The sequence below is a fragment of the Acipenser ruthenus genome, chromosome 4, assembly GCF_902713425.1.
Source record: "Acipenser ruthenus chromosome 4, fAciRut3.2 maternal haplotype, whole genome shotgun sequence".
NCBI classification, from domain to species: Eukaryota; Metazoa; Chordata; class Actinopteri; order Acipenseriformes; family Acipenseridae; genus Acipenser; species Acipenser ruthenus.
In genome coordinates, this window is record NC_081192.1 from 98,372,639 (window position 1) to 98,398,325 (window position 25,687).

The window sequence follows — 25,687 nt, forward strand, 5'->3', positions numbered from 1 at the left end:
AAAAGGAAATATATTAACTAGTAAAAAGGTTTCAGCTAACAATAGCAAACAAGGTACTGGTTTTGCCAAAAGCCATACAGTTACACCAACCAAGGAAAATATTGATCTGCTTGGGGTGAAAACAGAGTGTGCAATTTTTACAATAGGCAAAGCATCATCATAACCAGCAGATCACATTACATGGGTTTACATTCCATGGTTTTGACACCAAGCAAAAGGTAAAAAAAGGAGTTGCATGTATGTTTAGTGATTCTCTTGCTCAAATATTTAGTGTAAATTAAATAAAACAGGAATACATCACTTACATTTTTCATACAAAGGTCTAGCTGCTTTTGCATTTGTTCTTCAAAATCTTCTTTTTGTTTCTGTAACTGTAGAAAGGCAACAACAGTACATTAATACTTTCAATTATTTTTTTAACTGGTAAAGTCAAGTGCTGTCTACCTGACAAGCCATAGGGCGTCACAGTCTGGCTGTCATGGAATGTGCGTGGATATAATTGTTGATCTACTGGCTGATCCATCTAGCCTCACATGAGATTGTGGAGAGTGGTTCCTACCTGTCAATATGCTGGTCACACAGGCTCTTGATACTGAATCCCTTTTCCTGACATACATGAAGGGCCCTTTCACACTGGGCATGCTTGCAAATGTACAGAGTATAGTACACTTACCAAGTGTACTCATCTCTTTCCAGGGGACACATACTCAGATAATTTCTCTTTCACACTGGCAAATGCACTGAGTACACTTCCGTTTTTTCAAATGTACTGAGAACATTTCCCTTTCACACTACACATCAGCATGAGTACTGAGAACACATGATCTCCTTCAAGCGCATGCTAGGAAGTTAAAATATTTACAGCCATGGGGAATATCCAGTTTGTTTGTGTTTTAATGGTGTGGTATTTGACACATTTTGTGGACAAAATACTCGCACAACACAGGCATAGGCGACTTACACTAAGGCGACAGCATGACAGGAATGGTAGAATATTTCTACAGTTGCACAAGAGGCAACAGAACCCCTATCTTCGTGTGCACCAAATAATGCTAATATCCTCAAAACCATCTCAAGTTTCAAGGTAAGTAATTCATTAATTCATTCATTTATTTATTTTTACCAGAGTGCTCTATCAATATTTACAGCTCGTGGATTTACCGCTTTACGTGGCAACAGCTTCCGGGAGTTTGACCCTCTTTGGTACACTTGATAGTTTGATGCATTCACAAATTAACCAAGTACATTTTCTTTCACACTATAGCAAAAATAAGTGAACTGTACTGAGTATGGAGGCAACCATACCAAGACCACCTCCCTCAGGAGGGATCAAGTCAGTTGAGATATTTTATGCTCTTAAAAACACAAAACAAACAAAGAGGAATGGAAAGGTTGTGGCACGAGAGCAGATGGTCTGCAGACCTTTAATATGAGAAAACCCAGCAAAACTACTAATAAAGCCTTCCTTAATGTCATTTCAATCACCAGTGAAAGGGATTATACATTTTAGTGCAGCAATTCAGGTTTTTCCCTTTTGTCTTCTTTTGCCATTGTATCCATTGTGTAGTGACTGACAAACTCAATGTTAAGTTCTGCAAAGTATTTCGCATAAAAAAAATGAAAATGGTACTTTTTCACATTAGTTTTTGTGGCTTTGATCAATGATGCAGAACATTTGTTTCCATAGCTTTAAATCTGTGAGGGAGGTTTCCAGTGACAAACCATAGCCTTTCCTGGTGTTTTGCTAAGATGGCACAGTTGGATGTAAGCTTTTTTCCTGGTGAAAAGACTTAACAGCCACAGCCTAACCACTTGACTTCTGACCATAAAGTCACAAAGTTCAGCTCCCACTTTTACGTTTCAGTGTATTTTTTTACAGAAAAATCTAGAGGAGGGATGAAGCTAATATTTAAAATATGTCTAATAAGCAACTGTTTTATTTGCAAAATCACAAAGAAATGCAGAAGATACTGATATGTGGAAACAGGCAAAAATATTGAAGTTTATTTATATATTCTTTATGTTGGGTTAGACAGTGATTTTCAAAACTTTTTGGCGCAGCACCCCCTCCCTTCTTCTTGAGTTGGCAACTGGATGGTGGTACTGCTGGGGTTGCTACAGAATTTCTGTATGACTAGTACTGCACTACTGATTTCTCAGTGCTTGTAAAACGTGCTTATGTCAAAGTTGCTATTTGTGTTAAGACAAAATGCAAAAAATGCAAAAAAAAATGTAAAGAAAGATGTCAAAGCGTTCAAAGCAACACAGGGCATCACATGATTCAATGCTATGTACTGTTTCATGTTGAGACTAATCTATTGACATCAATGGTCATTTCTGTTCTGCCTGAGTGCCCATGCGCACTGACTATAACATTTCCAAATCAGAGAATGTCCATAGACCACCATGGGTGGAAACATAGTCTGCTCATGCGTGACCATGGTTGTAGACCACAGTTTCTCTATGTTGATAATAAAGGGGTTACTGATCAGATTACCATAGAACAAACATTTTTACGCATTTTTAATACAACACTATAGTGTGCAATAATTGCGAATAAGTTGATATTACATTATTATTAGGGCTTCTGATTTTTGGTTTTAACCGATAAAACCAGATAAAACACCCCCGATACAAAAAAATTAAATTGGTGGATAGCCAATAAACACCGGAAAACACCGGAAAAACTGTGGAAATGGTTAATCAATTCATGTTGACTTTACCCTTTTCCCATTAAAAAATAAAACTTACTACAAAAATAATAATAAATACATTTCCCAGTGCTGCTGGGCAATGTCCCGCCTTCCTGACTTACATCTATCATTGATTCGTTCTGAATACTTTAAACCCGTCCCAACTACTGAGTGATAGCACATTCCTATGTTTCTACTTTAAAGATTTAAAACGAGATTACAATCGGGAACGGAGGTTTGTTAGCGGGATTTCAAGCTGTATTACAGTTAAGATACAGAGGACTTAAAATAGAATTGTGGCAAAATGTACAAAAATGCCTACACACAAAAACCCCAAAAGAATGTGCTCGTGACCATATGGATTTCGTTGTTGAAGACAGCAAAGGAAAGAAGGTACAACAGAAGCCCTAATTATTATAATAGGGTAGTAGAATTTTAGGTTGACAAACATCTGCATAGTTGGGAATAGCCAACTGTTGTAATTATAACAAACATGACCACTTGTGATGTCTTGTTTTGAACTGACTTTGTAATGTAGGTGGTGTTTGTTAAAGTAGATGATGTTAACCCTTATTATCAACCACACAATATTGAGAATAAATATGATAGAACTCAACGATTATAATGTAAACTATTGTGCTTTATTGACACGTTACATACTGTACAGTAATTCTACTTACTGTACAGTAATTATATTTAATAGTTTTATTATTATCTGTTTATTATTATTTGTTTATTTAGCAGATGCCTTTATCCAAGGCGGCTTACAGGGACTAGGGTGTGTGAACTATGCATCAGCTGCAGAGTCACTTACAACAATGTCTCACCCTAAGGACGGAGCACAAGGAGGTTAAGTGACTTGCTTAGGCTCACACAATGAGTCAGTGAATGAACCAGGATTTGAACCGGGGATCTCCTAATTACAAGCCCTTTTCTTTAAACACTGGATTTTTATCAGCATTTTTCCACTGTTTGGCCTAACACTGTTTACCATCAAAAAGATAATTATCATTTATCATAGTTATAAAAGATCTCACTGACACCTTCCAAATACACATCAAATACAGCCGACAAAGCTCAGTCACCAAATGGTGTTCTGCAAATCCCTGATTAAAGAAGAAGGGTGTAAATGTATTATCACTATCTACAATATGATGGATCACATTGATATGTGTAACTATTAACTTTGGCATTTCAGGTTGATAAGAAACTATAAAACAGTATAGAGCTAATATGCTTAATTTACCAGTTGCTACACAGTACAAGTGTCTTTGAGTAATCAGTCATTTTACTGTGCAGCAATCTCAATCAAATGAGTAGCCTTAAATTAACTTGGCACAATTGTGACGGCTGGGTAGTTATAGAGTGAAACAACAACAATATCTAAAGCAGCATTGGTTTTCTTATGATACAGAAGAATAATATCGTATTCATTCCTTTTTTCTACTTATGTTAGGCTGATCATTTTGTTTTCACTTAGCATAATAAACATGCACAAAAGTGTCTCTGCCACAGCTGATCAGCAAGCAATCTAGTGAGAACTACAGGCTGAGAAGCAGTGAGAAAGACAAAGAAAAGATTAGCCTGCAGGAAGCCCTAAGGCTCCCCCCACCATTTTGTTAATTGTTTTTAAACTATATAAAATAGAAAATAGAGCTGCAGTGTGCTGACACTCATCCAAAAATGCTGGACAGTTAAGCAGCACAGTTGACTTTAAATATAAAAAAAAAATGAACAAAGTTTTCATACATTGCCATTTCTTTGCCACATCAAAATTAGAATGGATGTACCGGCTGTTCTTGTTCACCAGACACCTTCACTGGCTTTGGACCCAATGAGTTCAGTGAGCCCTTGATCTCAATATGATCTTGTGAATCTGAATGAAGAATGTTGCTTTAATATGCTTTCCTCATTTTGAGCCTTTTGTGAGGAAATGTCTTTAATGGAATATACCTTTGAGAACATACAATTATACAAATTATAAATACAAAGTAGAAATAGAGCAAAATCCATTTTTTTTCATTATTTTCTTTAGATGTGAATCTCATGGAACTGCTCAAAGTGAACAAGGCAGATCAGATTTTTTTTCTGTGCAGCAACACAGCTTTTATGACATACTATTTTTTTTTAAATTATCCATAATAAGATATTTTTTCATGACCCATAATTTAAAAGAAAACAATTACAGGCATATATAACACATATAGGGTCAAATTCTCAGAAGGCTATTGTGTCAAACATAATTTACATTTTTTGAAAGGATTAATTTACTCCTGATTTGGAGTCCGTAAAAATATACATCATTGGCATTTTATCTAAATCTTGAGCTACCTAAAGAGTAGACCAACTGCATGTTATTAAGTGCTTACTAACATAATTATCTAACCATTCTCAGAAATGTGTTGTGATTATCCAACCCCCCCCCCCCCCCACCCCCACCCCCAAAGAAAAACAAAACATTTCAAGGCATCTTTAAATGAAAGATTTCCTGTATAAAGGTAGTAAGAAGCACCAGGGTTTATAGATTCACCAGATGTACCGAATTCCAAAATAGTTTGGCTAGAAAGCAGTCCATCTCAAACCCAAAGAGAGGAATGGTAGCATATAATAAGAAACAGGTCTCGTCACATCTTAATAAGTGAGCATTAGGATATTAAAAATGAGGTTATGTTAGCTAAATAAATAAGAAAGTCTCAACATGGTCTGTAAAATATGTGTTGCAATGTTGAGGGGAATACACAAGAAGAAGAGACTAATATTGCCAGTGGCACTAACAATCAGAGATTATTTTTCACAATTACAGTTATGCATTTATAATGAGCAAATCCAAACACAATGTACATACATACAAATAAATGAATAAATAAATAAATAACAGACACCTCTGACATTTACGTATGTTAATTCCTGAAAAGGATAATTATTAGACTATTTAAGCATGCAAATAGCTAATTATTATTAAGCTAACATATTGCAACAAAATATCTGAGCAGATCCTCTAAACCTTAACGGGATCCTTTATTTACCACAAACCTCTGATATTCTCTCTATAAATAACATGGTTTTCTGAAAATCTTGCCCATTGTTACTTTAACACCTAAAAGAGTAAACATGCAATGTTATTAATTGGTGTTAAATATGGGTAACAGTCAGAAAAACTCACCAAACTTCTGGCTGTATCTTTTTCTTCCTCTAAGTCCATTTTCAGTCTTTCATTTGTAGCAGTTAACTGAAATGTAACAATAACCTCAGTGTTAAAGCATGACATAAACAATGCATTAATACATGATGCTCAAAGTATGCTCACATGAATCATTACCTTAATAAGGAACTGATCTTGATGATTTTAACACAGTGATCATACGAGAGAAAAAACATATACGGCAACAGCACAAACTTCCTGAAATCAAAACATCCTTTCAAGCGCCAATGTTCACACAAACCCCAATGAGAGTATTTAGAACTATGGGGGTAGTCTGTGAGTCAAAATGAAGAATACTGTACATCATATATAACAGCACATTAATTCAGGAAAGGAATGTTCCATTTCCAAGTGAAAACTAGTGGAGATAACTTGCCAATATATAATAATATGCCAATCCATCCCATGCCACAGATGCAAATTCAAAATTAGATCCATGAGTAACAAGAGAAAGTAGATCGGCACAGCCTGTATCCTGTATGCACACACAATTGAAGTTTATTATACCAATACCTGGACAGATGACTTTATATCCCCCTCAATACTCTCCCAGAGATGCTATACATCCACAGATGGGTATAAATACAGTACGGTACTGAAGACCACTTGAACCTTTGTGTGGTTCACACTAGATTCTGAATGTTGCAGATAAGCATTCTTTACAGACTACATATTTCTGCTTAGATTTCACAAAACTTACTGCGCTGATAATAATGTTGCTGTATGGACAAAGCTGTCTTTACATGCCTAGTAACGAGCTGGAAAATAATACATAGAGGAAATACAGATCCAGGCAAAAATTAAACAGGATGGCTAAAATATACAAGATAAAAACACAAAATGTAACAGGATGGATGCAATATACAAGATAGTACAAATATCATTTTGAGATTTTGCTAAGACATGGGGGAGATTATACGAAGGAAGCTGGCCAGTATATGGTGTCAAACAGTATGTTTCCTTTTGTATTTAGTGTATTAAGGTTTATTTTTGTTCCACAGAACAGTTGCTTGCTAGTGAGGGAATTGCATCTTTTGTAGTGACGTAAGAGTCAGAGGCAGTTAGACCTTTTATGAATAAAAATATGAAATTTTTCAATTCAATTGATAAGGTCCAGGTGTATATCTTACACCTAAAAGTACAGTTTTTTTTAGTTCTAGACAAGCTCTGTTACACTGTGCCACTTGTATTGTTTATGTTGCTTTCATTGCATTTCAAACCACACCCAAGGTTTTTATTTTAACAATTCAGGTTGTCAGTCCCTAGGGAAGCCGATTTCTCAGTTCCTAACATTTCTGAAATAACAAGATGAACGACAGGAATTACAGTAAAGAAAACAATGCCATACTGCTATTTGCTGATGTTTGGCACACCATCTAATGCAGAAACATCACATCTTTGTGACCCTAAGAAAACCGAACATTAATTGCTCAATTCCCAGAACTACTGTGTGCAGATGCTCTTTGTCACTGAACAGGGAACAAAACTATTAATGATCTTTAGAAGGGTGGTCTGTACCTTGTTTATTGTGATTTGGTCTTTTTCAATTTTTTCTTTCATTTTCTGAATATTCTTTTCTGTAAACAAAAGAGGGAAAAGGCAGACCATGAAATTACATGCCCATGTCCTTTTGTATTCAGCCTGAATACAAAAGGACATGGGCATGAAAAGGCTACTTGAATCCACAGTGGACGGAGGTCCTGGCAAAACTGTGACCCTAAGAACCGCCCTTGACATTCACTGGCTTCTTCCCGCTGTTCAGCCGGCTGGACCGATAGATATGAAGAGTAAGTTCAAGGGCCAAGTGTGGCTATGTGCCCAATTCTCTTCATCAATACTAACCCTGGACATCCTTAGTGTTAGTCACAGCTAATATAAAGTGCTTTAGCAGGTGGTTCTTTATCTCCTCAAAGAACTTTGTATCAAAAGATGGGATGCACCATTAAATTAGATAACAAACAGCAATAAGTAATATGGTCTATGTCAAATTCATCTTTTTAATATTTACTTGCTTCTGTGTCCAATCCAATTAAGTACAAAAGTGTGGGGTTTGTGTGGGCAAACCTATTTTTCTTCCACACGTTTCTTTTTTCACCAATAAGAGCAGGATAAAATAATGGACACACTGCTACTGTGTTTGTTTGGCCAACAGATACAAAACAAGCTTTCTTTATATGGTTATCTCAGTGAGGGAAGCACTGAGATAAAGGAAAAGGTATAATTACTTATAAACTCAAGCACCTGCATTAATGTATTTTGTGGTCAAAATGCACCTGTCAAATATTTACTATTTCCTACATGATCCTATGAAAAGATATATCTGGAAATGACTAATGATGTGTCTTACTTGCTAGCTATAGTATACTATAATGTTTTTTTGCCACGGCCATAGTATTTACTTTTTAAATAGGTACATTTTCAACATCTTCTTTTCAAAAATATTAACTGACCTAAAGTCCATTGCTTATACTAAGCATATTATTTAAAATACAGGGCATGATTCTGTTTAAAAACCAAATTGATAACTTATCTTATTTCACATTTACCTGTACAACTTACCTCCGGACAATTGAAAAAGTTTACAAATATAAATGTCAATTTCAAATTTATCAACTATAAAACATTATTTAACTATATACAGTCAATCAATTATCTAACAATAAAAAATGTGTTTTTAATCTATAAGGGGATCAAAGGCTTGCTTTGTAAAAGAGGTCACCTATTCACTGGGATATTTTGTGGTTAATGTTACCTTGATCTCTTATTTGCATTTCTCGGTTTTGAAGTGTGTCGAACATTTTCTCAATCTTCTCTTGCAGTGTGTCAACATCCTTTTTTAAAATCTTGTTTTCCTCTCCAAGCCTTTCTTTTTCAGGGTCCTCTTCTGGCTCAAGCATAATCTGAAAGATTACAGAATCCCCTTTTAACTCCAGAGTGCGAAAACAAAAGGCACACAAATCAAGCTGCGTAGCAAATATGAGTGGTATTCAGAAACAAAGCTATCGTACAACTTTCTGCCGCCTATGATTTATGCAGAATAATAATAGGAAAAGCACAAAAAGGAAAACTTGGGCTTAAAAGAGTTTTGCCGGAAGAAAGAGGCCAGTACATTATATACAAAGACCATAATTCATGGGGACATTTTTATTGACAGGAATAATACATATCATACTGTTTGTGTGCCCCTGTCATTCAGGTCAATTTATTATGGAAGTCCAGGAGGCAGCTGGGGCCTTTCCACCCACATTTCTCCCTGTGCGTTTAACAAGTGCTCTTCGTAACTAGGCAGGGAGGGGGAGTTTGCTTGGGCAGCACTAGGGGGTATGCAAAGTGCACAGCTTAGGAGGGGGGCTTGTTGCCTTTGTACCATTCCCCAGTGACAGTGCTGCCAGTGTCATGAGGATCACATCACATGTCAATGTGGTGAGGTTTGCAGACTGGAAGCTGCATGGAGTCCATCAGGTCCTGTGATATCTACGCAGTTGGTTTTCCACTTTGTGCTGGAGCCACCCGGAGGCAATTCATATTCTGAACATTAACATGGCTTTCCATGCCTGTCACACATAAACTGTGCAGGCGTTCAAAGCAATTGAATGCTCCTGTTAGAATCTCCCTGCCAGAAATGGTTACCTTGTAAGAGGAGTTCAGAACAAAACACAACAAAAGTATTCAGTCAACTTTTTAGGGGGCGTGTTTGCTTTGACATTTGCATATACACTCCATGGACTAAATACATTTCTTTTTACATTTTTTTAAATGTATTTTTTAATTTAGAAGGTTGCGTTTATGATTTTATTATGTATGTGTTTCAATTGGTTGTATAATATAATACATTTTCTGAACTGAGGGAGAAAGCCTGACTTTTTTGTGTTCCTTGAAACTTTCTGTAGAACACTGTAATCATTTAAACAAAAAAATGGATATATACATCTGAGATTTTCATACTGTGGATGATATGCGATACATTTTATAATTAGTATAGTTAATGACAATTGTTATTCTAAAACATCACAGAAAATACTATTTTCTAATACAAATTTGACTAGTCCCCAAGTCTACAGCTATGGCCAAATGTTACCTACAATTTCTTGATTGAGACATACTTAAAAAAAAAAATATGAACATAATTTAGATTTTTTATTTAACATCATGTAATCAAAACAACTTCAAAATGATATTGTAAAAGTCTACCGGAAGCCATAATAGTAGTACAGTATTTTGTGTTATTTTTTTAAAATGCAAATTTTTCCAACCATACGTAAAACTGCAAAGCGGTGTGTAATTCAATATGTTACTGTAACATTATTCATCAGGTTTCATTCGACTTTAAGAAGTAAAATTAGTTAATTCTATAGGGTGATGTAAAACTTTTGGCTGAAGCTGTATTTTGAAATTACGGTGAGACTTATTTCTTATAAATACAAAATAAATAAATATTACTAAATACTAAATATTATTACTCAGAAACATTTACATGTGTATAAACTACAGGAGTTTACAGCTATAATATTTACAGATGATGTGCAAACCCTGTAAGATTATAAGACAGAAAGGGGAACCAGTAATGTCCCCCCCGACTTCACCACCAGTAACGTCTTCCCTGACTTCACCACCAGTAACCCCTTCCCTGACTTCACCACCAGTAACGTCTTCCCCGACTTCACCACCAGTAACGTCTTCCCCGTTCCCCACCAGTAACGTCTTCCTAGACTTCACCACTAGTATTCCCATCCCTGACTTCACCACCAGTAACCCCTTCCCTGACTTCACCACCAGTAACGTCTTCCCTGACTTCACCACCAGTAACGTCTTCGCCGACTTCACCACCAGTAACCCCTTCCCCGACTTCACCACCAGTAACCCCTTCCCTGACTTCACCACCAGTAACGTCTTCCCTGACTTCACCACCAGCAACGTCTTCCCCGACATCACCACCAGCAACCCCTTCCCCAGCTTCACCACCAGCAACGTCTTCCCCGACTTCACCACCAATAACGTCTTCCCCGACTTCACCACCAGTAACATCTTCCCCGACTTCACCACCAGTAACGTCTTCCCGACTTCACCACCAGTAACGTCTTCCCCGACTTCACCACCAGCAACCCCTTCCCTGACTTCACCACCAGTATCCCCTTCCCTGACTTCACCACCAGTAACGTCTTCCCCGACTTCACCACCAGTAACGTCTTCCCCGACTTCCCCACCAGTAACGTCTTCCCCGTTCCCCACCAGTAACGTCTTCCCGACTTCACCACCAGTAACGTCTTCCCCGACTTCACCACCAGCAACCCCTTCCCCGACTTCACCACCAGTATCCCCTTCCCTGACTTCACCACCAGTAACGTCTTCCCCGACTTCACCACCAGTAACGTCTTCCCCGACTTCACCACCAGCAACCCCTTCCCCGACTTCACCACCAGTAACCCCTTCCCTGACTTCACCACCAGTAACGTCTTCCCCGACTTCACCACCAGTAACCCCTTCCCTGACTTCACCACCAGTAACGTCTTCCCTGACTTCACCACCAGCAACGTCTTCCCCGACTTCACCACCAGTAACGTCTTCCCCGACTTCACCACCAGTAACGTCTTCCCCGACTTCCCCACCAGTAACGTCTTCCCCGTTCCCCACCAGTAACGTCTTCCCCGACTTCACCACCAGTAACCCCTTCCCTGACTTCACCACCAGTAACCCCTTCCCTGACTTCACCACCAGCAACCCCTTCCCTGACTTCACCACCAGTAACCCCTTCCCCGACTTCACCACCAGTAACCCCTTCCCCGACTTCACCACCAGCAACGTCTTCCCCGACTTCACCACCAGCAACGTCTTCCCCGACTTCACCACCAGCAACGTCTTCCCCGACTTCACCACCAGTAACGTCTTCCCCGACTTCACCACCAGTAACGTCTTCCCCGACTTCACCACCAGTAACGTCTTCCCCGTTCCCCACCAGTAACGTCTTCCCCGACTTCACCACCAGTAACCCCTTCCCTGACTTCACCACCAGCAACCCCTTCCCTGACTTCACCACCAGTAACCCCTTCCCTGACTTCACCACCAGCAACCCCTTCCCTGACTTCACCACCAGCAACCCCTTCCCCGACTTCACCACCAGTATCCCCTTCCCCGACTTCACCACCAGTAACCCCTTCCCTGACTTCACCACCAGTAACCCCTTCCCTGACTTCACCACCAGTAACCCCTTCCCTGACTTCACCACTAGTAACCCCTTCCCTGACTTCACCACCAGTAACCCCTTCCCTGACTTCACCACCAGCAACCCCTTCCCTGACTTCACCACCAGTAACGTCTTCCCCGACTTCACCACCAGTAACGTCTTCCCCGACTTCACCACCAGTAACGTCTTCCCCGACTTCCCCACCAGTAACCCCTTCCCTGACTTCCCCACCAGTAACCCCTTCCCCGACTTCACCACCAGTAACGTCTTCCCCGACTTCACCACCAGTAACGTCTTCCCCGACTTCACCACCAGTAACGTCTTCCCCGACTTCCCCACCAGTAACGTCTTCCCCGACTTCCCCACCAGTAACGTCTTTCCCGTTCCCCACCAGTAACGTTTTCCCCGACTTCACCACCAGTAACTTCTTCCCCGACTTCACCACCAGTAACTTCTTCCCCGACTTCACCACCAGTAACCCCTTCCCTGACTTCACCACCAGCAACCCCTTCTCTGACTTCACCACCAGTATCCCCTTCCCCGACTTCACCACCAGTATCCCCTTCCCCGACTTCACCACCAGTATCCCCTTCCCCGACTTCACCACCAGTAACCCCTTCCCTGACTTCACCACCAGTAACCCCTTCCCTGACTTCACCACCAGTAACCCCTTCCCTGACTTCACCACCAGCAACGTCTTCCCCGACTTCACCACCAGTAACGTCTTCCCCGACTTCCCCACCAGTAACGTCTTCCCCGACTTCCCCACCAGTAACGTCTTCCCCGTTCCCCACCAGTAACGTCTTCCCCGACTTCACCACCAGTAACCCCTTCCCCGACTTCACCACCAGTAACCCCTTCCCTGACTTCACCACCAGTAACCCCTTCCCTGACTTCACCACCAGTAACCCCTTCCCTGACTTCACCACCAGCAACCCCTTCTCTGACTTCACCACCAGCAACCCCTTCCCCGACTTCACCACCAGTATCCCCTTCCCCGACTTCACCACCAGTAACCCCTTCCCTGACTTTACCACCAGTAACCCCTTCCCTGACTTCACCACCAGTAACGTCTTCCCCGACTTCACCACCAGTAACGTCTTCCCCAACTTCACCACCAGTAACCCCTTCCCCGACTTCACCACCAGCAACGTCTTCCCCGACTTCACCACCAGTAACGTCTTCCCCGACTTCACCACCAGTAACGTCTTCCCCGACTTCACCACCAGTAACGTCTTCCCCGACTTCCCCACCAGTAACGTCTTCCCCAGCTTCCCCACCAGTAACGTCTTCCCCAACTTCACCACCAGTAACGTCTTCCCCGACTTCCCCACCAGTAACGCCTTCCCCGACTTCCCCACCAGTAACGCCTTCCCCGACTTCACCACCAGCAACCCCTTCCCCGACTTCACCACCAGTAACCCCTTCCCCGACTTCACCACCAGCAACGTCTTCCCCGACTTCACCACCAGCAACGTCTTCCCCGACTTCACCACCAGCAACGTCTTCCCCGACTTCACCACCAGTAACGTCTTCCCCGACTTCACCACCAGTAACGTCTTCCCCGACTTCACCACCAGTAACGTCTTCCCCGACTTCCCCACCAGTAACGTCTTCCCCGTTCCCCACCAGTAACGTCTTCCCCGTTCCCCACCAGTAACGTCTTCCCCGACTTCACCACCAGTAACGTCTTCCCTGACTTCACCACCAGTAACGTCTTCCCCGACTTCACCACCAGTAACGCCTTCCTTGACTTCACCACAGAACAGCTTTACAAACCAGAATAGCTAAATGATGTCCACATTATTTTGATTTAAAAGAAGAAAAAAATGAAACAAAATTAAAGAAAATGATACAACAATGAAAAACTCACCAAATAATTTTCAACTAAATATAACAAATACACTGCACCTTACGGTACACATACAGTACTGTGCAAAAGTTTTAAGCAGGTGTGACAAAATGCTGTAAAGTAAGAATGCTTTCAAAAATAGACATGTTAATAGTTTATATTTATCAATTAACAAAATGCAAAGTGAGTGAACAGAAGAAAAATCTACATCAAATCAATATTTGGTGTGACCACCCTTTGCCTTCAAAACAGCATCAATTCTTCTAGGTACACTTGCACACAGTTTTTGAAGGAACTCGGCAGGTAGGTTGGCCCAAACATCTTGGAGAACTAACCACAGTTCTTCTGTGGATTTAGGCAACCTCAGTTGCTTCTCTCTCTTCATGTAATCCCAGACAGACTCGATGATGTTGTGATCAGGGCTCTGTGGGGGCCATACCATCACTTCCAGGACTCCTTGTTCTTCTTTACGCTGAAGATAGTTCTTAATGACTTTCGCTGTATGTTTGGGGTCGTTGTCATGCTGCAGAATAAATTTGGGGCCAATCAGATGCCTCCCTGATGGTATTGCATGATGGATAAGTATCTGCCTGTACTTCTCAGCACTGAGGAGACCATTAATTCTGACCAAATCCCCAACTCCATTTGCAGAAATGCTGCCCCAAACTTGCAAGGAACCTCCACCATGCTTCACTGTTGCCTGCAGACACTCATTCGTGTACCGCTCTCCAGCCCTTCGGCGAACAAACTGCCTTCTGCTACAGCCAAATATTTCAAATTTTGACTCATCAGTCCAGAGCACCTGCTGCCATTTTTCTGCACCCCAGTTCCTGTTTTCGTGCATAGTTGAGTCGCTTGGCCTTGTTTCCACGTCGGAGGTATGGCTTTTTGGCCGCAAGTCTTCCATGAAGGCCACTTCTGACCAGACTTCTCCGGACAGTAGATGGGTGTACCAGGGTCCCACTGTTTTCTGCCAATTCTGAGCTGATGGCACTGCTGGGCATCTTCCGATTGCGAAGGGAAGTAAGCATGATGTGTCTTTCATCTGCTGCAGTAAGTTTCCTTGGCCGACCACTGCGTCTACGGTCCTCAACGTTGCCCGTTTCTTTGTGCTTCTTCAAAAGAGCTTGGACAGCACACCTGGAAACCCCTGTCTGCCTTGAAATTTCTGCCTGGGAGAGACCTTGCTGATGCAGTATAACTACCTTGTGTCTTGTTGCTGTGCTCAGTCTTGCCATGGTGTATGACTTTTGACAGTAAACTGTCTTCAGCAACCTCACCTTGTTAGCTGAGTTTGGCTGTTCCTCACCCAGTTTTATTCCTCCTACACAGCTGTTTCTGTTTCAGTTAATGATTGTGTTTCAACCTACATATTGAATTGATGATCATTAGCACCTGTTTGGTATAATTGTTTAATCATACACCTGACTATATGCCTACAAAATCCCTGACTTTGTGCAAGTGTACCTAGAAGAACTGATGCTGTTTTGAAGGCAAAGGGTGGTCACACCAAATATGGATTTGATTTAGATTTTTCTTCTGTTCACTCACTTTGTATTTAGTTAATTGATAAATATAATCTATTAACATGTCTATTTTTGAAAGCATTCTTACTTTACAGCATTTTTTCACACCTGCCTAAAACTTTTGCACAGTACTGTATATATCACTGAAGTTTGTTCTCTCATGTTTTATATTTTACCAAAAGCCTTTTTATATACAGACGGGTGCACATTATTCCTTAAATTAACGTATAATATAATAATACAATACTCACCTTCTTTTTAAAATAAAGCCATCCATAATTCCACATGTCGGGGAGGTCACTTCTGGTATAAAATTTTCTATCTGATACTTCCCTTGCTACGCATCCTCTTTATATTAGCCAGTCTTTTAATCTTTAACTGACTTTTTGTGCAATCCAGAACTGTACAGATGGAGAATATCCTACAGTTATGATTTGACTTAATCCATCAGTTAGAATGTTAATCCTTAATGCTACTGCTATAGCAAAACAGAATGTGTGGGGACTGTCAAACTGGAGACAAGCCTGTTTTATACAACATAAACTGTATTTTCTGTTTATGAACAGAAGAGGTTCTTAATAGAAAACTCAATTAAGTTTTATGATATATATATATATATATATATATATATATATATATATATATATATATATATATATAATTGTCTATTCCCCCATAGCAGGTCAGTGTTGTGGCCTATTAATGTGAAGATCATTGGTGGCATTTTCCCATGGACAACAACAATCTCAGGTTTATAAAGTGTCAATCATATGTAGAATCAATGTAAAGTAATGTGTAATACAAATGTGACTGTAAAAACTAATCGGAGCTCAAAAGGAATATTACCATCCTGCAACTAACACCAAAAGCAAGACACTGAACAGGCTTGCTTGTGGAAAACCACTGCAAAGGGTCCTACAGCCTATGTGTGGGGCACTCATAATTGAAGAAGTTCTTAATAAACAAAAATATCTTTAAAAGAGAGATCCAAATGTGTCTTTGTTTTGTGGTTTTTATTTAGCTCTGCGCCAGTCGTCCAAAATACAAAAACAGTACCACATGAAAAAGACGGAAGTATAAAAAACAAAACAAACGTTTAATAAGGATCAACAGCAACTGTTAGTCAGCTTAATAGGCTTGGGCATCATTTCCTTGGCAGTTTTAGCATCAACAGCTGATTATATAGTACAACATTAACTAACCAGACTAATGGGGAGTGTCTATCTGCTTTATACTTTTGGATATTTAAATGTGTACTGTATGAGGATTGGCTTTATTATAAGTAACACATGACAAACATTTTTTTAACAATGTACAGAAATGTGTTTTTGTTATCTGCGAATGTCTCATGATGATAATTTAGAGGGAAACTGAGTTGTCTCTCCCCTGATAAAGCAGCAATTTAGTCTGTGCTTTGAACGAGTATCCTTTAGCTCTAGCTCCACCATCTGTTGTAGAGCAGAACTGCAGATAATTAAGTATTCAGTCTCCTGTCGCAGAGGACCCTCATTAGCAAAATGAACAAAGGGACAGTTCTGTGTAGCTACAGTCATCTGTTACACTTTGAGTGGCAGGTTTTGTGCTGGTGTTCTCTCCACCATCTGCCCACAGCAGCAGTCTTTGGTTTGATAAAACTAAAACACTAAGAGCAAGCAGAGTGGGGAAAGGGCTGGTGAAACCCATTAAAAAAACAGTAATTAAAGGAAGGCACCTCACCTTTTGACACCTAATATCTTATTAATTAACCCTTTATGTTCAATTATTTATAATAACATAAAGACATGAGTGAAGATGTGATGAGACTGTGATTTCAGTACAATACAAAGCACTGCTTGCTATGCCTTCGGAAAATCTGAAAGATCGACAGGCAAGGCAGGAGCGGCACCGGGGCAGTGCAAAATAAATAGGATTGAATCCTCTTTTTTGCAGTTTGACGCACACCATTGAGCAATTGAGCAATCAGAGAAATGCATGTGGTCCAGCAGGGTGAAGCAGTACCAAAATGATGGTGAAATCTATAATACTTGTCATTGAAAAAGTACCCAGAGCTTTATGACAAAGGCCATCACAATTATAAAGATACAGATCTGAAAGATAATATTTGGGAGTCCATTTCGAAGGAACTGGATAAGCCTGGTGTGTATGATTTATTGCCATATGTGTTAAAATACCATCACAGAAGACACAAACATGTACCAGTCTTGATCATATTTTGTCAACAGCAATTTTGAACAGTTGTATAGTTCTTATATATATATATATATATATATATATATATATATATATATATATATATATTATTATTATTATTTATTTCTTAGCAGACGCCCTTATCCAGGGCGACTTACAATTGTTACAAGATATCACATTATTTCACATTATACAGATATCACATTATTTTTACATACAATTACCCATTTATACAGTTGGGTTTTTACTGGAGCAATCTAGGTAAAGTATCTTGCTCAAGGGTACAACAGCAGTGTCCCCCACTGGGGATTGAACCCACAACCTTCTGGTCAAGAGTCCAGAGCCCTAACCACTACTCCAAACTGCTGCCCATATATATATATATATATATATATATAAATTCTAGTAGTCACCAATTGATTTTACCCAATTTTTCTCCCAATTTGAAATACCCAAATTAGGCTCAGCTCACCGCTACCACCCCTGCGCTGACTCAGGAGCGGCAAAGACGAACACATTCTCTGTCCTCCGAAACGTGTGCCGTCAGCTGACCATTTTTTTCCATTCTGCAGGCCCGCCATGCAGCCAACCCAGAGCTACAGCGTCGGAGGACAACGCAGCTCTGGGCAGCTTACAGGCAAGCCTGCATGCCTGGCCAGTCTACAGGGGTCGCTGGTGCGCGGTGAGCCGAGGACACCCTGGCCACCAGGTGGCGCTCGGCCAATTGTGCGCCGCCCCCTGGGAGCTCCCGTCCACGGTTGGCAGTGGAATAGCCTGGACTTGAACCGGCAACCATCAGGCTATAGGATGCTGTGTGGACCAGTGGCTAAAGAAAAGGGCTTGTAACCAGGAGGTCCCCGGTTCAAATCCCACCTCAGCCACTGACTCATTGTGTGACCTTGAGCAAGTCACTTAACCTCCTTGTGCTTCGTCTTTCGGGTGAGATGTAGTTGTAAGTGACTCTGCAGCTGATGCATAGTTCACACACCCTAGTCTCTGTAAGTCGCCTTGGATAAAGGTGTCTGCTAAATAAACAAATAATAGTAATAATAATAATAATAATAATAATATAGGACGCATCCTGCACTCCACGCGGTGCGCCTTTACCGAATGCGCCACTCGGAAGCCGACCAGTTGTATAGTTCTGGCAGTTTTCAAACCTGTCGCATCGCCTCTGTGTCACTTCTGATGTGTTTGTTCATGTTGCTGCGAAAGTATCTCATTTGAGACCTTTAGGGCTATAAAAAAAATTATAGTATAAACTAATTATTCTGCTATCGTTAGGATTCACTGTGATTCCTAAATGTAATTTGTTTTGTGAGCTATCACTTTAATGACTCAGCTGACAATCTGTTGTTTGTCTCATCAAAACAAAAAATTTACTTTTTTTTGATAATATAAACAGTGGCAGATTTAAATACTGCCAACCTTACATTTAGAAAAGAGTTCTGTCACGGACTTCAATCTACTGGATTTTCATTGGGTTTTGCAATGTTAAGAATGAAAACACCATTAGGAATCTATGATGTTAAAGCGTGGTGATATTTATGTGATCCACTCTAGATTATTAAAATAGACAAAAATGAAATGATTGCAATCAAACCATAATATATACTTACCTTAACCTCTTTTCCATCCTGGCATTCCTGCAACTGTCCATTTAGACACTCAATTATAATGTCTTTCTGCTGGAGCTCATTAATCAGTTCCCGCATTCTTTGTGGCTTCAATTCAGATCCATCCTTTTTGTTTCCTGGGTAGTGTTTCTATTGCAGTAAGGAATATTCTCATTTCAGACATGCACTTGCTAATTACAAAAATATTTGAACTTTCTGATTATTTTAATTGACATTTCTAATTTATACAAGATTGTCTGATGAAGAAATACAGGGAGAGAGAGAGAGAGAGAGAGAGAGAGAGAGAGAGAGAGAGAGAGAGAGAGAGAGAGAGAGAGAGAGAGAGAGTATCTGAAGACTATGTACAGATACATAACTACAGTACTGAACATCTCTCCTGGTCATATTTACAGTTTTTGTTGGAACGTTGTAACCCCTAGCAAAATTAATTTTAGATTAGATTTAAAAATCAGCTAGGTGAACTTTTTTGATGCTGAAACCAAATATTTAAACAATATTAACTTCAAGTCTTGTGGTGTCTGCACATGCAGCAGAAAGCGCACTGTGAAAATAAGAGATGCCGCATGATAAAAACTCAAAGGAGCAGACACACTGGCACCGATACAGAACAGCAGGTTTAATATAAATGTAATCCATTGGGATCACTTCATTTCAATCAGGATACAATAACTGAATACCTACAATTCTAAGCAGATTTGTGAACAACTGCAAACATTTACCAGGTAACAGTTACTTAGAAAAAAGGCACATTTATTATATAGTTTTAGCTTTTAAGATACTCGTAACAGAAGGCCGACAGTCAATATAGTAAGCCTGGTTTTAGAGTAAGGACAATGGACAAAGTTTAATTTAAAACCAATCTGCCTAATTATCTTGTATATAAGGTTCTTGGCACTGGAGCATCACAGTTTATTCCTTCCACACGTTTCAATTAACCGATATCACCATCATTTTTCTAATCTGCAAATCTCAACGAAAGTGATCCCTACCTTGTGGCTGCCTCGCAGCACCGCAATTGCATCATGGAGCTGTTGCCTGTAAGACTTTCGTAGCATTGCACATTTCTAAATTGATTCAGACAAAATAATACATTAGGCCTGGGTTATTACCAAAAGTCACAGACGTTGCAGTTATAACAATTACAAGTAAGTCCAGCATCAAGATTATTAAACTAGACAGTAAACAGTAAGGCTCTTGCCTGATGAATATTCTTATTATTGTAACAAATTATAAACAGAAATTACAGAGCTGGAATAATGTTAAAATAAAAAGACCATCTATTTGGAGAAGTGCATGTAATTACCACAAAGATTTCATAAATTATTATACTAGGCATAAACAAATTATTCGCGTCTTGCTTAATTATAATGTTGTTGCTGCACTTTAAACTTATTGTATACCACAAATGGAGTCATGAAAACAGTTGAATATTATGGATTTATCACATCCCAATTTTCAAACTTTTACATAACCACAGCACATAACTGGACCTATATGATGAAAAGCAACTGGTGGCTTTCTGACATCACTGGGGCCATGTGTCCTGACATTTCCAAACTTTTTTTAATACGCAACAGATTTCATTGTTAGCCCAGCAATTCAAACATGTTTATTACATTGGTATTACCCTTCTCAAATCCAATATACGGTCCTGGGGAAAGATAGGTTCACTGAAAGAATCCATACTGTACCTCTTGGTGTTGCCGTTCTAGGTCCTGCATCCTGTCATTTATTCTTGTGGAGAGGGACACAGACTGCTGCTGCAGCTTTACCTCATAGCCGGTCCGTAAAAACGTTTTTTGTAATTCTAGTTCCTTCTTCAGGGACATTATTTCCTAATATAATACAGGGAGAAAAATACTGTTTCAGATCTGCAAATACCACACTGCCCTCTGTCTCATTGGAAAACCTCTATGACTATGTGGCCATGGTTCAACCAAGCTGCAAAGCTGACTACAGGCATTTATACAGCATCTCAGATGGCTGATAATACATTATTACTTCCAAGTGACGCCCTTATCCAGGGCGACTTACAATCATAAGCAAATACATTTCAAGTGTTACAATACAAGTAATACAATAAGAGTGAGATAAATACAATAACTTTTGTTCAAGCAAAGTACAAGTGTGACAAAATACAATTCAATAATACAGCAGATAATAGTGATAGTTACATCAGGATATGATTAAATACAAAATAATACAGGTTAAACACTTGGCAGATTACAGTATTCTGAAGTACAGGATTAAATGCAGTAAAATAGGGGGCAGATAAGAGCAAATAAAGTGTATTTAAATGAAGGGTGATAGTGTCCCAGGATACAAAACAAAAAACAAACAAAAAAAAAAACGTTGGGATACCCTGTCCTAGACACTTGCTGGCCTACAATTTGTTTATCCCTGCAGGGAGGAATAACACAGGAACACAATAACAGTCTTGTGTTGTCACGGGCCTTCCCTGCTACTTCTTGATACGAGCCTTGTGACCTTTCAGAAGCAGCATTGCATGGCTTTATCACAGCAGATCTCCCATATGTCCACACAGCATGATGCAAGGTATGTGCAGGGCACTTCATAATGAATTGAGGTTAAATATTGGAATTTGCTGTTGAAAATAAAATGAGTTTACCCTGAATTAATAAACAGTGGGAACCTAAATCCATGGGTGACTCGTATCACTTTACTTCTTTAACTTGCTACTCTCATAGTAATATCAAGATTATCTGTTTAGCTGTATGCAGGATCTACATGCATATTCCTTGGACCATGTCTTTGGCATATCAAGATTACTTTTCATATATCTGTTGTCTATTTTCTATTGTGTTTTACAGACAGGGAGCTAAATAAACGTAAAAGTTACACCGGCAGAGTAAGAACTGAGCTAAGAAAATGTATTTCCTAATTGTTGTGTTCAGAATTCACATACTAAATTATACTGTATCACAAACCAGTTATTTATAACTATTAACACTCAATAGTGCAAAATCTGGAAATATGTACAAACCCACAGTTACCAAAATGCCATGGGGAAATATATTTAGTAAGGCCACCATTGCAAAAATAAATAATCTGTTATAGTTTGCTAATTTAGTAAGTTCTCACTGATTATACAAATGGTCTTTTGCATATTATTTTACTGTTTAAACAATGCATGGCGTAAATTATTTTCCCAGGAAGTTTTAATTCAAGGAAAAACTGAATTTTACCTATTCCATTTTTTTTTCAGTAAACAGAAGCTTTACAGTTCATATTGTAGGATTTTTAAAACAACAATTAAAAAAAAATAAAAAATCTTTCACGTGATATTCAGAATAAAAGGATAGCTTGGGTCATACTTCTACAGTTAATAAAAGAATGAATGCTACATTCAGATCACAAGACAGAATAGTTTGGGATCTCAACATTTTAAAACTATGTAAAGATCACAGTACAGTGTCTCACATGCATTACGAGGTAAGACCTTTTATAATATAGTCTGTCAAATAAGCAAGTTAACATATCCACCCCTGAAATGCATCAAGTAGCCTGAATGCTTCTTCTTCCAAACTTTTCAAGTGAAGAGCCATATTTACTAAGCTTTAACAGTATTCCAGTGAAAAGTCTCCAAACCACCTTTCTTCTATCTTATTATTTTGAGAACAAAAATGGCAACAAACTTTGCACTGGAGCAAAGGCTTAGTAAATAAGTCAATGAAACCACCGTATAGCACATTTCATATTCAGACACAGGAGGGTTCCTATTCAGTGAATAGCAAAGCTGGGCTCCTGCTTCTTTCACTTTACTCAATGCTGATCCCTGCTGGGAGAGAAGAAGCTGAAGAAGACTCAGATTTTTTTTTTCTGCAAGCAGTGGGCTGAGTCCAAGAATGTGTGTTATTTTACCCCCTGTGCCACCAGAGGAAAGTGACAGCTTTGCCATGCTGGTGTGCGATCCGGAAAAACAGGTTTTATCCCAGTCCTACCAACAAAGAAAGGGTTCTAAACTCTATGGTGACCTCCTCATTACCAGGGCAGCACAATTGTAATGAAAACAGATTGTTTCTTCCTGTGCATGTAATTTATTGCAGATCACAATGAGCCTGCCTAGAAATGGAATTTCCTTTTTTATATCAAGAACAACAAGTGGAATAGTACAAAGCATTGCACCGGGACCAACAATAATGCTTTTCTTTTAGGATAAAAGCGATTTTTGCCTCAAGTGGTAAATTAGCATATAAACTTTTTCGTTCTTTTTATAATGTGTATAGTACTCTTCTTTTATTCCATTGTTGTTCACATAGTTTAAGAAATTTCACAACCACATTTTTATAACAAAATTAGATTTAAGCAAACATGATCCTACACTACATTATAAAGATGTATTGTGTTTAAGTATTATAAACACCCCAACAATGAATATAAGAGAGTTGGCAAATAAGGTATACCATTTTAATGCAATTATTCCATTACCTTCCATTGCACAGTCAAGGCTATTCTTGGCTGAATAGATCCTCTTCAATATGCAAATGCTATCCATTTTCTATGAGAGCGGGAGGGTAAAACAGACAACAAATATACCCATCTGCATTTATTCATCATTGCCAATACTTGTTAGAAAGCATTGTATTAGACTAGGGCTGCATGACTCTAAATGACGTTTTACAGACACTATGGAAAACACGACAACAACTGAGCTAATCCAGTACTCACATTTAGAATGTGCAATCATGCAGGCAATTTCATTACCTTTTCTAAAGTCTCTGTAACTTCAGCCAGATCCTTTACTTGCAGTATTTCAGTGGCATTAGTCTGTGTGCACTCATCCTTTCCAAAGTAGCCAATTCTCAGCTTGTTTGCTAGGGAATATCTAAGGAAATATGAATACAAAAAGATATATATATATATATATATATATATATATATATATATATATATATATATATATATATATATATATATAAGCTCAAAGAGCCAGCTGCCTATATATATATATTTTTTTTTAATGTACACGAAAGTGTTAAAAATTTTTAAAATATTTTATTTTCTTTTTAATCAGCTGAAGAAGGGCTTTTGCCCAAAACATCCTGAAAATAAAATATTTTGTACAGTGCAAATAACATGCGAATAAAAAATGAGAATAACTTATAATGTTTTTTAATTGTATCAAGACGTTTCGGACTTCAAGTCCTTCTTTAGCTGGATGGAAAAAGCAGTGCTGTAAGCTGTTGTTATAAACAAGCTGTGTTTCAAAACTAAATGTCAGGAGGATGGTGACGTATTGACTTCAGAATAGAATGTTAATTCCAGGAGATTCCAAAGTGCCTAATTTGAAAATGAATTCGCTTTATTTTTGCTTCCCGGCTGCATTTGTCCCTTAGCAGTGATTTGTACCAAAGACTTGCGATGTCTTCTGCAGTGTGGTCACTTGTGTTAATCTGGCAACATGAGATATAGATGCGTTAACTCTTATACTTCTTAGATGTTCCACGAAGCGATCAGCTAAACGCCGTTTTGTTTCTCCGATGTACAGTTTGTTACAATTCACACAATCAATGCAGTATATGCTTTACTGGTGTAAGTAAAAGTCTCATGAATAGTAAATTAAGTTTGTGACATTTCGGCTAGTTTGTACAGTTTAGAGATTAGAATATACATATTATATTTTTTTATTGTATTTCGTTTAAAACTGACAGCTGTCCATAATTTACAAGTAGAAACATGTCGTTTTGAAATGGTATCTTATTTTTTAAATCGTTTTCTAATTTGCCTGGACGTTATCCACCAACCACGGTTTGTTGATTTTCCTAGACTGATTGAACAAATATAGCCAGCTTAACTTTGTTAACAGTAGATGGTCACGCCAACACAAAATACCACTGGCCAGTTCCTGCAAATACAATTCTACAGAACTCTTTGACAAATAATAATAATAATAATAATAATAATAATAATAATAATAATAATAATAATAATAATTATTATTATTATTATTATTATTAGTAGTAGTAGTAGTAGTAGTAGTAGTAGTAGTAGTAGTAGTAGTAGTAGTAGTAGTAGTAGTATTTCAGGGTGTTCAACTGGTCTAAAAAATATTGATACTGGTACCTAGAATATTCTTCGATTTCTTTTGAAATTAATTCCTCGGTTTCCCTTTCATCGTCAGTCACGTAGTTTTCAAAACTGGGTACAATCGCATCCATGTTTTTCTGTGGGTTTCTGTGGGTTTATGTGTATTTACCCTCCTCCTCTCGTTTACACTGACTGCCCGCGTCCGTTTCTATAGTGACGCCGCTGCCTTCGAAGCAGACCGGATATGAAGTTTAAAGCAAAGGATGTTTACAAAGTTCAGACAGGGTGCGTTGTTAAATTCATCGGTGCGCTGCATCGCTGAGTCGGAAGTGACATCACTTGGTGCTCATCGGTGCGG

General features: G+C 39.0%; 1 protein-coding gene across 4 annotated transcripts in view; it reads right to left on the minus strand.

Annotated features, from left to right (window-relative positions):
• Positions 1 to 25,563, minus strand: part of c4h10orf67 (chromosome 4 C10orf67 homolog) — a 51,416-nt gene extending 25,853 nt beyond the window's left edge. Inside the window, exons 1-9 of one of the 4 annotated variants that reach the window (XM_033999171.3) lie at positions 25,366 to 25,562; positions 24,007 to 24,127; positions 20,973 to 21,116; positions 20,271 to 20,345; positions 19,264 to 19,410; positions 8,648 to 8,795; positions 7,414 to 7,472; positions 5,857 to 5,922; positions 306 to 371 (exon numbers count right to left, since the gene is read on the minus strand). In XM_033999171.3, coding sequence (XP_033855062.1) covers positions 306 to 371; positions 5,857 to 5,922; positions 7,414 to 7,472; positions 8,648 to 8,795; positions 19,264 to 19,410; positions 20,271 to 20,345; positions 20,973 to 21,116; positions 24,007 to 24,127; positions 25,366 to 25,460 — 921 coding nt within the window. In that variant the 5' untranslated portion in view covers positions 25,461 to 25,562. Of the gene's footprint in view, positions 1 to 305; positions 372 to 5,856; positions 5,923 to 7,413; positions 7,473 to 8,647; positions 8,796 to 19,263; positions 19,411 to 20,270; positions 20,346 to 20,972; positions 21,117 to 24,006; positions 24,128 to 25,365 lie in introns of all 4 variants that reach the window. The other 3 variants (XM_033999170.3, XM_033999174.3, XM_033999172.3) reach the window with 3 other exon arrangements.
• Positions 25,564 to 25,687: the final 124 nt, after the last annotated feature.